We start from the raw sequence: 13,929 nt of genomic DNA, 5'->3' as shown, positions 1-13,929 counted from the left end.
GAGTGCCACTCTACTGCCTTGGGTTGGTCGGCCTGCCCCTCTTCCTATTGCCCCCAGCCCTGGCCTATTAGATGCCCAGTGGATTTTATTGTTGACTTACTTTTAATTACACAGTTCCCATTGAATGCACTATTTTTTATTAATGATAATGATGAAATAACCTGTCTCAAGTAAATAAAAGCCCCTTTGTACTTTTGTTACACGTTTCTGCCTCGGTTTATTATGTAAAACGAACTGTGCGAGGAGTAACTAATGCAATTCCCCAGGTGGCGTTGTCTGGCTATTATCTTTGAATATCGCCCTGGTAAACAAGCAAGCATGCCTTTGTCAGATTGATATGTTATTATTTACTTTGTTTCTCTTTCACACATTTCACAGAATTATCATTTGTGGGTTTGTAACCATTATCAAGTAATCAAATAAGATGCAAACACGCACATAATTATTATCTACTCGAGCCACTTGAGCCTGCACACACACACACACACACACACACACACACACACACACACACACACACACACACACACACACACACACACACACACACACACACACACACACACACACACACACACACACACACACACACACACACACACACACACACACACACACACACACACACACACACACACACACACACACACACACAAAGCTTTAAGTACAGAGGATAATTATTATCTATGCAGATTACAACCACCATTCAGTTCGATGGGCGAACACTCTGGGCAAACGGACAGCGCCTAAACACTGGGCGAATGGGAAAAGGGGCAAACGGACTGGTTACCGTATCAACTGGAACAAGTTGAAACTTGCAGAGTAGATGTGAAAATTGGATCATTAAGACAGGCTGTTTAATTGCTGAGCAAGACGTGTTAATGATTGAATCTTACAAGAAAATGTGATCATGTTTTTTGCTTTGTTACGTTTGACCATTTACCAAGTGGGCAGACATTTTTCACCTGGACACAGAACACACTCACTTTTATAGATGAAAACTGAGAATGTATTTTTTACAGTGTATTCATTTTACAATGTCATGAGTTAATAGCACTACCACTGTGAGGAGACAGCAGGTGAAAGAAAACAAAGGAATAAGGGAAACCAAATATATCATAACATGACAAAGCAGCGTAGTACCGTAAAGAACAATAATAAAGTCAAGTTAATTTCAAAGCAGCAGGTTTTCCTCTGGCAACTCTCCCAGGAGTTCATCCAGGTCATCATCATCTGCAGAACAAACAAACAAAATGTCAGATACCAGACATTGGTTACAGCAGGGGTGTCACAAGGGGGGGGGGGGAAGTGGGACTGAGTTACTAGGGCCCAAGGTGGAGGGGCCCTAGTAACTTTAGCTATTGAAAAATAGCAGATATACAAGCTCACAGCGCTGCTATTTTTGAAAAGTCGTGAAAATGTGTGAACATCTTTGAATATACAGTATGTATTTTTTAAGCGAACATTTGTAACTCAAATTTTGCTTCTGGGGGGGGGTCCCTGGAACTAAATATTTTGAGATGAGGGTCTGTGGCCAAATACATATCATCTTGGGGGTCCTTGACATGAAAACGTTTGAGCACCACTGACATGGAAACATAGGTTTCTTGCACATATTTTCACGATTCTTCAAAAATAGCAGATATACAAGCTCGCAACGCGGCACTCGGTGCCGCGCTGAGAGCTTGTAGATCTGCTATTTTTCAATAGTTAACATTCATGGGGGGCACGCAGTGAATCCTTGTACCCAGGGCCCAGAATTTGGTGTGACGCCCCTGGGTTACAGTATATTCAACCAACATTCCCACTTTATTTTATTATTTACTCCCTCCCTATATCCCTCTTCCTCTTACTCCCCCTCCCTATATCTGTCTTCCTCTTGTCCTGCTGTCTCTCCCCCTCCCTCCTCTCCATGAGTATTATCAAGTGTGCAACAGCCCACCTGCACCCCAGGCTGGGTCCTGCAGCGCTGTGTTATCAACACGCCCTAGGTGAGCCTCACTGGGCTCATCTCTGGAGCCTGCTGGGACCGCTGGTCCCTGACCTGCCTCTCCGTTCTCCTCCTCATCAAACACCAGCTGCATCCTAGACACGGGCTCCCCGGGGATGCTGGGAAATCGGATAGGCGACAGCAACACAGGCTCCTAAATAGAAATGCCACCCACTGTTAGGAGATAGCTGACAGCCTGAGACGACACTTGTGTCTTTATTTGTTGATGTGGGAAAAACTAGCTGGAATGTAGTCAGAGGGAAACAGCTGCAATTAACAATTATTGTCATAATGGATTCTTTCCACTTTCTCTAAATTCTATTAAATTCTCTAAATTTTTTACTATGATTATGTGAACACAAAACCAAAGGCAGAAAGGACGCGCACGAGCACACACGCTATGGAAAATATATGATCAAATAAATAGCCTATAAATCATTGTTACACTGACTTTTCATCACAATCCAACATTTTGGATATGAAGCCTTCGTCAGGGTTTAACAGGTAATGCCATGCAACCAGGAGGATTACTGTATATAATCAATGACAGGTGTTACCGATTATTAGATAACATCCCCCTCTAAGGTATCAATATAATTTACAGTAGAGTATACATACATCATATCATCATACTTATCCCAATAAGAAGCATAGGACAACATGAGGACTCACTAGTGCTGGTGGGGAGAGCTGAGATGAGGGGACACAGACTCCATCAGGAGAGTAGAGCCTCAGCAAGTTGTTGGGAGTGACATTCAAGTAATGGTTACGATGCGAAGGGGAGAACACACCCACCTGTCCACACAGCAAAACAGACACAGAGGTTTGAGGCCAAAACACAGCACAAATGAGAAATTACATAAAAGCCCCTGTATCTCACAGTGTACATATTTAAAGTGATGAGGCGCATGGGCAGTTGGGCACTCATTACCAAAAAGGTTCAAACTTGTCGTTATGCGTTAATATGCACACTAACACACTGATAACTGGGAATAATCAGGTTATGGCCATGATTTGATTGAATCGTTTACATGCATAGATGATTGTGATTATGGAAATAACCTATGTTTATTGTACATGTTTCATTCAAGTCAAGTTTCTTATCTTAACTTGCAGCTACATATTCAGACACATATTCACATATACAGTATTTATGTATTTATGTATACAGTATTTAGGAAAACAAAGGAAATCTGAAAAGGCATTTACATGCCCAAATTAATTGAAAAATTGGGCTTACGACGATTGAGACATTATCCCATTTACTTGAGTACTCTTACTTGTTTGAGCAGCAGGACAGCTCCAGCCTTGAGCTCACCCAGCCTGTCTTCGAGGAGTTGTCTATGCACTGTTCCCTGAATTTCGCCTTTGGACACGGACACGGACGGAAACACACACACACACACACACACACACACACACACACACACACACACACACACACACACACACACACACACACACACACACACACACACACACACACACACACACACACACACACACACACACACACACACACAGTAAAGAGCAAAGTCCTCTACTGTCTATAAACGAAAACTCTGTCATCTCAGTTTAAGCACTGCCATCTTGTAATTAGCCTTAAGTAATAGCGTAATGTGTCTCACAGCGCAGTAGCTTTCACAGGTAAAATCGATCATGTGGATTTTACCTGTGAAAGTTACCATGTTCCCTATGTGGGCTACCATTCTATGTGAACCTGACAATGCGTTGATACTCTACCTCCTGCTATGCGGACCTACCGAAGTGTTACCACCTTTGTGTCTAACCCAATGTATTATGCACCTTATGTTTAACCTTTTGTACATACCTGTACACCTGTGTGTGTGTGTGTGTGTGTGTGTGTGTGTGTGTGTGTGTGTGTGTGTGTGTGTGTGTGTGTGTGTGTGTGTGTGTGTGTGTGTGTGTGTGTGTACAATCAAGCATATTATATTTCAGTAACTGAACTCTGGTATCCTACTTGATGTGTGGAGCTCAATCAGGCGAGTTCTCAGTGAGCCAATGTCCAATACGAGGCAAACCGCTCTAATCTAGCTCCTCTCGCTCACACATTATATTTTCCCTCTGAAGACAAGAATCCAATTTTAAATGACCTTCCATCATTACAATTCTCTTTTGAGTTCAGTGGGTACGCCATGTACCTAGTGAAGTACTCTTGAGTTTGTATTAACACTCATCTATGTGTGTAGTGTACTATGTGTGTGTGTGTGTGTGTGTGTGTGTGTGTGTGTGTGTGTGGTTCAACTACCTGTCGGGTCTTTAAACACAGCCTTGGCGTCAGCGTGTGTGTGAAGGATGCTCTTTAGTATCACGGCCATGTTGGGAACCTTATTCTTTGGTAGTTGTTTCAGGGCAGCCTTGGTTGAGGAATCCATGAACAGTGAGACAAAAAAAATAAAAATAAATACAATTAGATGACAGTAAAAAACAAACTAATGAAATTAAATGACAATAAAACAGAGACCACCATATTGGAGTGCTATGAAAGTTGCAAATGCCGCCACTGATCGATGCTCATCAATTAAACAATCATCAATATTCACACCAAGCCATGTTAAGATGGTGGGAAAACAAGAGGGAATAATGGTGACCCATGGCATCTACATGGTAGGGCTGCAGCCCCCTAGTGGGGCACAAATTAACAGCAAGAGGAGAAATATTGTTTGTCATGAACATTGTCATATATAATTATAAGGAATTGCCTTATTTCTAAACCGTAGTCCATATTACTAAGGGCTGGTTTGTATGTTCTTATTTGTTGGATGAGAGGGGGAAGGTTTATATAAAAACCTGCCGATAATAGAACCAGCAGCTTTTCTAATACTGTATGGATCTTTCGTCTTGTCCCTCATTATAAACAGTATAAAGAACATAAGGCCTCATTCACAAAGCTGTTCGTAAAATTCCACTATATTTTAGCGCAGATTCTAATGAAAACTATAGCCCGACGTGTAATTCACTAAGGCTGTGTTAATTAATTATGCGGATCACAGGTGTAATAATAATAATAAATTATCTCAAACACTTGCAAATAGGCGACTGTGTAATAATTATGTATCAGATGATAAATCAGACCTATGTGTGACGGAGAGAGTCGCAGCCCCAGCCTTGAAGCCTCAAAAGTCTAGTATTATATCTCCCCCGGACCAAAGAGATGTCTCTTTGGTCTAGTGGTTAAGATATTGGACTTTCGCGTGAGAGACCTGGGTACGAAGCCGGGTGGGGAGGTTCGGATCACCTCCGTTACATGTGCGTAAATCAAATGTGCATTCCAGTGCACCTCTTTTGCACTGTTCCATGCTTTTCAGCATATCCAATAAAAAATAATGATGAATCGGTCTGTTTGTGGAAACGCTTGAATTTGAAGTATAAAAGTATAAAATCTGTGCATACCCAAGCTTAGTGAATAAGACAAAAACCTGGCTTTTTTTTAGAAGAACAAGCTTCTTTTCTGTGATAAGGCTATGTGAGGAGGTAACCCTTAAGGAGTGTGGTTCCGCTGTACATTGTGCCTGCTGCTGTTTCAATAAATTATTACTTTGCAATATATATTTTATTGTCATTCGTGAAGCCATTTAGACTGTAGGCAACAAGGGTTGTGTGGCATAGTTGAACCACTTGATTACTGTTTAAATGTTGAATATTCAGTTCATATGCATGTAAGAATGCACATCTCTGCCAAAACAATTCCCTCAGTCTGTGCTGGTAGAATGTTCAACTCCAAAGAACAAAACAGTTTATTATCATTATCATCCTATCATTAGGGTGAAGATTACCTTGCGAAGCACCATGACCACACTGTAGGAATGTAGGAAACAAGAAGGATTCCTTTCATCCAATCCCATTTCTGCCTTCATCATTGCCCAGGGACCACCACTGAATTCCTCCTCCTCAGACTGTGAGCTAGGACCCTGTAAATTAAGATTACAACCACAGGAAAATTACATTCTGAACTGCTATGACTTCTCAACTACTTGCATTGCATCCATTTTAGGCCTTGCATGCTGACAAACGTACAGTAAGTATGAACATGAGAGAGAATTCATTGCCATGTTATATAGTCTGTGCTTTCAATGAAAAGAAAAGATTGAAGCCACACACTCGTAGCTGCACTGAAGGCAGCTTGTCTGTCCGAAACGTTGGTTTATTTTTCTGTGTCCTCCTAATAAATGTGCATCAGCAGCTAATAGTGTGCGGCTTCACTCTTTTTTTCATTGATAGTGTTTGTCCGGCTGGCCGGCACCTCATAAGGACTGGTGTGCTGTGCACTTTTTTTGCTAATAGTCTGTGCTTCCACCAAATATCTCAGAACAGAGTGGCATACTTAGACCCCCCCCCCCCCCCACACACACACACACACCTTAGCAACCACCTTATTTCTAAAAATATTTGTTGTCTAATAATGCCTCTGCAGTGTACACCACTATACAGTGGGTTGGCAGAGGGAAACAAACAGCTGAAATCCACTAAAGTATAAAAGTACTGGAGCCAGAGGGGGACGTAAATGCATTTTGAGTGTATAACACTGTCTTCTCACAGAGACCTCACCTGGCTTGGTAATCGAGCCACAGCACCATGGGCTGGTGTCTGAGGAATAGACACCACTATATCATCAAGGCTCTGCCCAAGAGACTGCAGTACACAGAGAACAAGTCGTTAGTATATGGAAGTGCTATAATGCATAAAACAAACAAAGGGACTTTGAATCTTTATGATTATGAAAATAAATTCAGATTCATGTAGGAGCAGTAAAAAGATAATTAACTTCAGGTAACAAGTCACAAGTAAGAATATAATTCAATGTAAGAACAAATATATGCATTTAACCCATTCAAATTGGAAAAGCAGCTGTGTCATTTTAGATTTTTTTGGTTAGCCACAAATAGTAGATCATTTTGAAAAATCTTGAAAGTAAGAGAACGTAGTCAAGAACCATTGATTTAGAAGGCATTTGTAGAATCCTCAGGTCTTAATGGGTTAAAGGGTGAGAAAACCCCCAGTTTCATTTTGTCTACTCACACACCACTACTTTAAACAAGACGAGCAAAAAAGCCCTTCTAGCAGCCTGAGCAAAGTAACTGACCAACATTCCACAGCAGATGCTGTGTTTCGACCCGAAACGTCATTTCATGATGATTCTGTTTTGCAGTTTGGCTCAGCAGCACCAAGAAATGGAGGCGTTATTTTTTCTTTTTATAAAATGTATATATTTAATGTATAGTACCACAATGGTCGTGTGTGCGCACTATATATTCCCTGAAGGAGTATAATATATTATAAACAGCAGAAGCTTTAATTGAAATAAAATAGAGGGACAAAGAGACTGTTCCTGTTATTCGCTTAAGAACTCAGATAAATAAACCCTTAAAGCAAAGTTTCAGGAAGCCTTTTGTATTCAGGATTTTTCCTACTCTGCTTGTATTCGATTTAACAACCTGTCAACGATCACTTCAATTTGCTCATGATGTCAGGCGGTGTCTTTTATGGCTGATGCCGTTCGAGTGTGACTATGAATGCGTGAATGAATGTCTTACAGTCTAGGTCAGCACTTTTCAAACTTAGCGATACACATCCTTAAGGACTTGGAGGCAACAGAGCATTGAAGGGGAGGCTTGGAGAGACGTGAGGTGAAATAGGATGATCAACAGGAATGTACTGTACTCACGACCAGGGCATGTTATGTATATCTAAAGAAATTCTGTCATTTTAGTGAAATTTCTTTATCAATATTTATAGACTGATGTTAACATGATGTAGAAAAGGCATTTGCCATTTAGTAGTCTATTTAGTAGTTATTAACCATATTTGTCATGTAATTTTTTCTTATTTTTTAAGATGCTGTACATTTAAATGAAACACAAAATGCAATTGCAATCTTGTATACACTACTTACTGAGTGACAGAGTCCAGCATGTATAGTTGAAACTAACCTGCTGTGGCAGGAGTCCAGCGGGTCCAGGGAACCGTCGGGTCTTGGGGCGGTTAGGGTCCGAGCGTGGCCTTTTCTTGGGAATCTTATTGGCAGCAGATACCAACTGGACAAGATGGTTGGTAATAACAGGTGTGTGGTGGGGGCGAGGTGCGAGACCAGGCGAAGAAAAGGCAGAAGGTGCTGGAGAAATAGGCTCAAACATGCTGCGGCCTTGTTGGGAACGTCCAGGCGTTTCCCATAGTCTCTGTGACTGGCAGGGCCCTCTTACTGGTCTGGGCGAGGGGCCAGAGGTAACAGCAGGGCTTTTGGGAGGGAGCGGGAGGAAAGCAGGACGTTGCCCTGGAGATGTGAGGGGTACAGTGTATGAGGTGGTATGTGCCATGTTACAACTAGATGTCTGATTGGAGGGAGTATTGTGCTTTCTCAAACCCACACTGGGTACACTTTGTGTCCTTACACAGTTTGAGGGCCGCAGCATTTTGACTGAAGATACAGTTGTCGCCATGGGTGTTGCCGGTGGTGGTGGTGCAGGGGTTTGAACAGACTGTGGGATGTGTGTTCCAACCCCAATATGGGGATCACTCTCATCCAGGTCTGCCAGGTCAAGATCCCAATCATCGAAATCATCCTGTGGCAACAAGGTCTGTTGTGGCCCATTAGTGTTCATGTGAATCTCAGGATGCTGAGGAGAGTTACGGGACGAAGCTGAGAATTGCTGCTGGACAGCAGATAGCTGTCTCAAATATGGAGAAACTGTCTGTGCAATAGCAGTCTGTGTGCCACTCTGTGATTCAGTGGCATTATGGAGGGTGGTTGGTGTTTCTCCAGTTTGCTGGAGGGAATTTCGATTCTGTCCACTGTGATGAGCAGAGGATACACGCAAAGTAGAAGATGTTACAGCAGCTGTCACACTGGCAGGTCGAAACACTGTTGGAGGATCCCAATCTGCCCCAAGCAGGTCCTACCAAACACACATGCACACACAGCAAGAGAAAGCAGAACCTAAAATCAATAACACTACATAAGGCTAATGAGAACACCCTCGGACTTGCAAATAATGCCCTTATTGCAATCAGGTGTGATGTGAATAGTGTTCACCTCGTCAAAGTCGTCTCCAATGCTGAATAATCCATTTAATTTGCAGGCCTGAAACAAATAAATATGAATGTATAATAAACAATAAATAACAAAATACATGTAATATGAAAACAAACACCGCTTACTTGAGGTATCCATTTAGTTTAGGTAATGCTAGTTCGCTATTAGCTGGACTGGCCCACTTACCATTGCTGCTGCCAAGTTCCCAACAAACTTCAGATCAGATCACTACTGACAGGAACACAAACCAGAGTGAGACATCAACAATTATCATTTAACGACGGTGTATAAATATATTCCACTGTCTCTCATCGTGTTACTTTAAACAGAAAGGACTGTTGATCATCTGTTGATACATGAAAAGTTGTGCCCAGCTTGGCGCTGCTACGTTCAAGCAGCAACTAACCAACGTACTTACGTATGCAGTGTTTACTTTACGTGCTTGAGCGGAGCGGCTACATCACATCCGGAATGGTAATTTGCAAATATCCAGTGGTGGAAAAAGTACTCACATTTCTTATTGAAAAATATTGAAAAAATGCAGAAATGCTCTGTTACAAGTAGAAGTCCCATATTAAAAATATAGTTGAGCAAAAGTACAAAAGTATCGGCCGCATCAAGTCAAAGGTAAAAGTACTCAGAATTTCACATTTCACATGCTCAAAATCTTTTGAAAATAGACGATCTGCAAGCTCTCAATGCGTCGCATCGCAGGTGAGCTTGTATATCTGCTATTATCAAATGGCCTAAATATATAGGCCTACGGCTGAAGCATTTAGTGTTTTTTATAATCAAAATATACAAGGTACTACTAGTAACTTATATTTATTGATATCATTATTTATATTTGAACAGATGGCAATGGCAATATTTTAGATCAGTCAAAACATTTAAAAGAGAGCCGATTGGGAAGGGATATAATACCTCTTTGATAATACTGCCACCTAGTTACCATCTTTAGGTAAGACTGCAACTGAGTATCAGTTTGCATTCTCTCATCTATTAATAACCAGTGCTGGACAACATTCTTGTGACTGTCTGTGTGTCCTCACTTTTAAAAGGACGTCTTCTTAATGCACATATCTGTAGGCCTATATATGCAATTCAAGAATGGAACTTGAACATTTTTGTGTTTATGTTTGACCTCTAGTGCATTGTCTGCAGCCTTGTGAAAAAGATTTTTACACTAGGGTGAGTAAAAGCTATTCTCTAAATGATTTTGTACCAATGCATTGTGCATTATACCACTTGTGAAGTATTATGTTGCGTGACTTGCTTCTGAATGTAAAATACATAATACGTACTAACTTAGCTTTCTCAATCTCAATCACCTACAATTTTAAATGTTTTTTTAAAAGCGAACTGACTTTTACTGGCCAGAAGACTTCCAGAGCCTCAATTTATGTCATGTCAAAGGAAACCTTTCCCTTCACATCTACATCGCTACGCTCCCTGAGATTGGAGCAGGAGTTTCAGGATTGGGAAGATGCAAGGCAGGCTTTGGCTCATAGAAGGGCCATGACCAGGGCCCCTCTGGCCCGAGCACCCAGGCCTCCTCGTAGGCCGCTCCAGGAAGTCAGGGCTCCTCCAGATCCGGTTCGTTGCAGAGACACGGCTGTGCACAACACATTTATGTGTGGGGACATGCAGGGAGTGTATACTGTGTTAAAGGACCCAGCTATGGTCAATGCATTGATGGAGACAGTGCATGAGGAGATGTCGTGGGCTCCTGAAATGGGTGAGTTATGAAGCGTGATAGGATCCTGCATTACTCATACATACATACATTATTGTTACTGTAGTTTCATAGGATTTTATTGATTTTGATATTAAAGTGCCATACATCCTAAAAATTAGATGAGACAGAGAATGTTGATTAATGGGTCTCTCTTTCCTCTGTGTACTGTATATACAGTATACACACAAACCTCCCTCACAACCTTTTTTGCTCCACTGTCAGGCATGTGGACCTTGAGCACCAAAATAAAGCAAACATCAGCCTTGCGTCTCGCTGCCAGCAGGGGGCACAGCGGTTGTGTTGAGGAGCTGCTGTTTCGTGGGGCAGAGGTGGATGATGACCCTGGTGGCAAAACAGCACTTCATGATGCCTGCATAGGTGGCCACGCAGTCTGTGTTCAGCTGCTGCTTTCCCATGGAGCACACTTTGACCTCTTAGCAGAAGACGGCAGTGCCCCCCTTCACTTCTGCACCTCAGCCCAGTCATTGCAGTGAGTGATGAAGTTCAGAATCAGAGTAGTTTTTTTATTGCCAGGTATGCTTGCACATATAGGGTGATGAGGTGGTGTAATAAGCCAAATGTTTCAGGTATTTGATGTGTTGGTACTTCACATGGTCAAAGTGTATTTTCTTCCAGGTCCGCTAACCTGCTGTTGGAAGCTGGGGCAGATGTAAATGTGAGGACAAGAGAGTCGGCGGTCACGCCTCTGCATGTGGCCACTCGTCTCGGCCTGGAGGAGCATGTGAAGCTTTTCCTGTCCCATGGCGCGGATGTGTCAGCTAAGAATCGAGAAGGAGAGACCCCTCTAAATGCAGCCTGCTCTGCTGCTGAGAGGCCAGCTGAGGCAGGGCGGTATCTCCGTGTGGTCCAACTACTGCTGGATGCGGGCGCAGACCCCTGTACTGCAGGAAGGAAGCTGCATACCCCCCTGCACAATGCCTGTGCAAACTGCAGTCCTCGTATTGCAAAGCTCCTTCTTGAATGTGGAGCCAGGGCAGACATAGCCAACTGTGCAGGTTACACACCCATGGATTGTCTATTGCAGGTGCAAAGTGACTGTGGTGTGGAATGCATTTAGGGCATGAGCAGGTTCAAAGAGCAGCTAACAAACATCTCAAAAATGTCCCAAGAAAACATATTTTTCTTGTTCCCATAAAAGGTGGTTGAGGATTACCCAGACCAGCAACCTGAGGCAATAGCGTGTTCACTCCTTAACCATGGAGCTAAGCCAGCTTCACCCAAGGTAAAGCTAACTCATGTTTAATGTAAAGTGATTACTGGAATATACAGTATTTGTATCAATACAGATGTATTTTGTATACCTACTGCACATGCTATAATACCTATGTATGTATACCTATCTGCACATTTACCATTGATGCAAAGTTTTTTTATTTTATTACGTCAGGTATGATCATTATTATCTTGTTTTATATTACATTGTTAGCAGTCTTTCAGAACATGCCACCCCCACTCAGTGCCGGATTTATATGACATGAGGCCCCTGGGCAAGGGGAAATAAAGAGGCCCTTGTGCGCGCGCGAAGTACCGCACACGCGAAGTACCGCACACGCGAAGTACCGGATACATAGAGTGGGCGGGCTTTAGACTGCACTAAGCTTTCAGAGCAACTACATGCAGTGCGGCGAGCAGAGCAGAAGCTCTCAATGTTATTACCATAATAAAACAAAATGCACAGTAACTAAACACAAATATCACTTTATTTGGATAGCAATACTTTAAAATGTCATCATTAACTCATTCAGGGTCTTTTCAAAATGGCTTCCAAGTTCCACACCGCCTCCCTCTCCATAGACTTCCATGTAATTAATAGTGCACGGATCATGCCCCCCATGCCTAGATCATGCACCACATGTGTGCACACTGTTCACAGCTTTCAAACAAAAAAGTCCGAATGGAAATCCGTTCAGGCATTCATGAGCTAGCAGCCATTATGTTTTCTTGAAATGTAAACAAACGTGGCTGCCATGTTTGAAAGATGGGGTTGGTATGGGGGCTAAACATGGAATTTCGCGATCATGCCTACTACATTTTTTGGGGTCCAAAAAATATTTTTTGAAAATTTTTTTTTTTTTTTTTTTTTTTTTGGAGGCCCCACACCCCCCTGAGGCCCCTGGGCACGTGCCCACCCTTGCCCAATGGTAAATCCGGCCCTGCCCCCACTGCTTATACCTGTATGAGTGACAAATAAAACCCTCTTGAATGTTTGTATTAAAGCAGCCATTGTATTTTCCCCCTGTAAAGATGCTGAAAAACTGTGTGCTCTCCCCTGCCACTGTGGAAGTCATGCTGAACTCATATCCTGTTGTCCCTGCCTGTGAATGGATGGAATCAGCTGAGATATGTGTGGTGAGCAGTGAGCTTAATGATTTTAATCACCTCTCCTCTCCCCCTCCCTTTCACTCCATTGTGAGCTTTAATAACTTCACAGTGCATTTATCCATTTGTCCTGATTGTCTGGAGTGTCCAAAGGTCTGTAACTCAGAGAGAGTGTACAAATGTGTCCATTTGTGGTTATACATTGTTGTTTTATCTCTCTTCACCACCCTTCCTTTCTCTCTCAACCTCAGGAACACCAGTCCTTCTTTGACCTGGTTCGTAACATGAGTGGTCAACCACGGTCTCTGCAGCACCTGTCTCGCTGGGCCATCCGGCAACACTTAGGGGCCCGATGCAACGTAGCAATCAACAGATTGGACATTCCGACTTCTCTGAAGGAATATTTACTCCTTTTCAAGGATGGGACGTTCCAATGAATACAGCATGTGGACTGTTTACAGTACTGAAATGATTTCAAAATTCAAATGCATGTAAGTTAAATAAATATGATTTCTCCTTCAAACGGACCAAATATTTGTGTTATTTTAAACGACATGCATTTTAAGACCAACGTTTCCGCAGTCCATGCTGCCTTCATTAAGGTTAGGCATTTGTTCATAGCCTACTTATTTGAGTGGATTTTGTGTCTGTTGTCAACTTGTCAACCACTGGTACTGGGCTGACTCTGGCTGATAGGCCATGACCTGTCAGAGTGGACTCCGAGGAGGGCTTGGGTCCACATTTATTTCCCGACAGCTGCATTATTCACAAATACTGTTAGAGGAAATGATTTATTTCCTCAGTATTTTA

At 42.4% G+C, this 13,929-nt stretch overlaps 2 protein-coding genes across 2 annotated transcripts; one reads left to right on the top strand and one right to left on the bottom strand.

Annotated features, from left to right (window-relative positions):
* Nucleotides 1-1,174: 1,174 nt before the first annotated feature.
* On the bottom strand, nt 1,175-10,032 carry hrob (homologous recombination factor with OB-fold; the record flags this gene model as incomplete). The annotated part of the gene is made up of 12 exons (XM_080723280.1): nt 1,175-1,233; nt 1,943-2,144; nt 2,663-2,785; nt 3,271-3,356; nt 4,260-4,368; nt 5,788-5,922; nt 6,560-6,643; nt 7,942-8,282; nt 8,526-8,625; nt 8,842-8,904; nt 9,042-9,089; nt 9,994-10,032. The coding sequence occupies 12 exons, from the start codon at nt 10,030-10,032 to the stop codon at nt 1,175-1,177; spliced, it is 1,389 nt and encodes a 462-aa protein (XP_080579406.1).
* Nucleotides 10,033-10,448: 416 nt separating this feature from the next.
* asb16 (ankyrin repeat and SOCS box containing 16) lies at nt 10,449-13,556 on the top strand (the record flags this gene model as incomplete). Its single annotated transcript, XM_080723279.1, has 6 exons — nt 10,449-10,779; nt 11,002-11,269; nt 11,416-11,824; nt 11,939-12,022; nt 13,045-13,149; nt 13,371-13,556. The coding sequence occupies 6 exons, from the start codon at nt 10,449-10,451 to the stop codon at nt 13,554-13,556; spliced, it is 1,383 nt and encodes a 460-aa protein (XP_080579405.1).
* Between the last annotated feature and the right edge of the window lie 373 nt (nt 13,557-13,929).

Source organism: Nannobrachium achirus (genome assembly GCF_963921795.1).
Source record: "Nannobrachium achirus genome assembly, chromosome: 4".
NCBI classification, from domain to species: domain Eukaryota; kingdom Metazoa; phylum Chordata; class Actinopteri; order Myctophiformes; family Myctophidae; genus Nannobrachium; species Nannobrachium achirus.
Note: the sequence above shows the minus strand (reverse complement) of the source record. Positions and strands in the feature narration are given on the sequence as shown.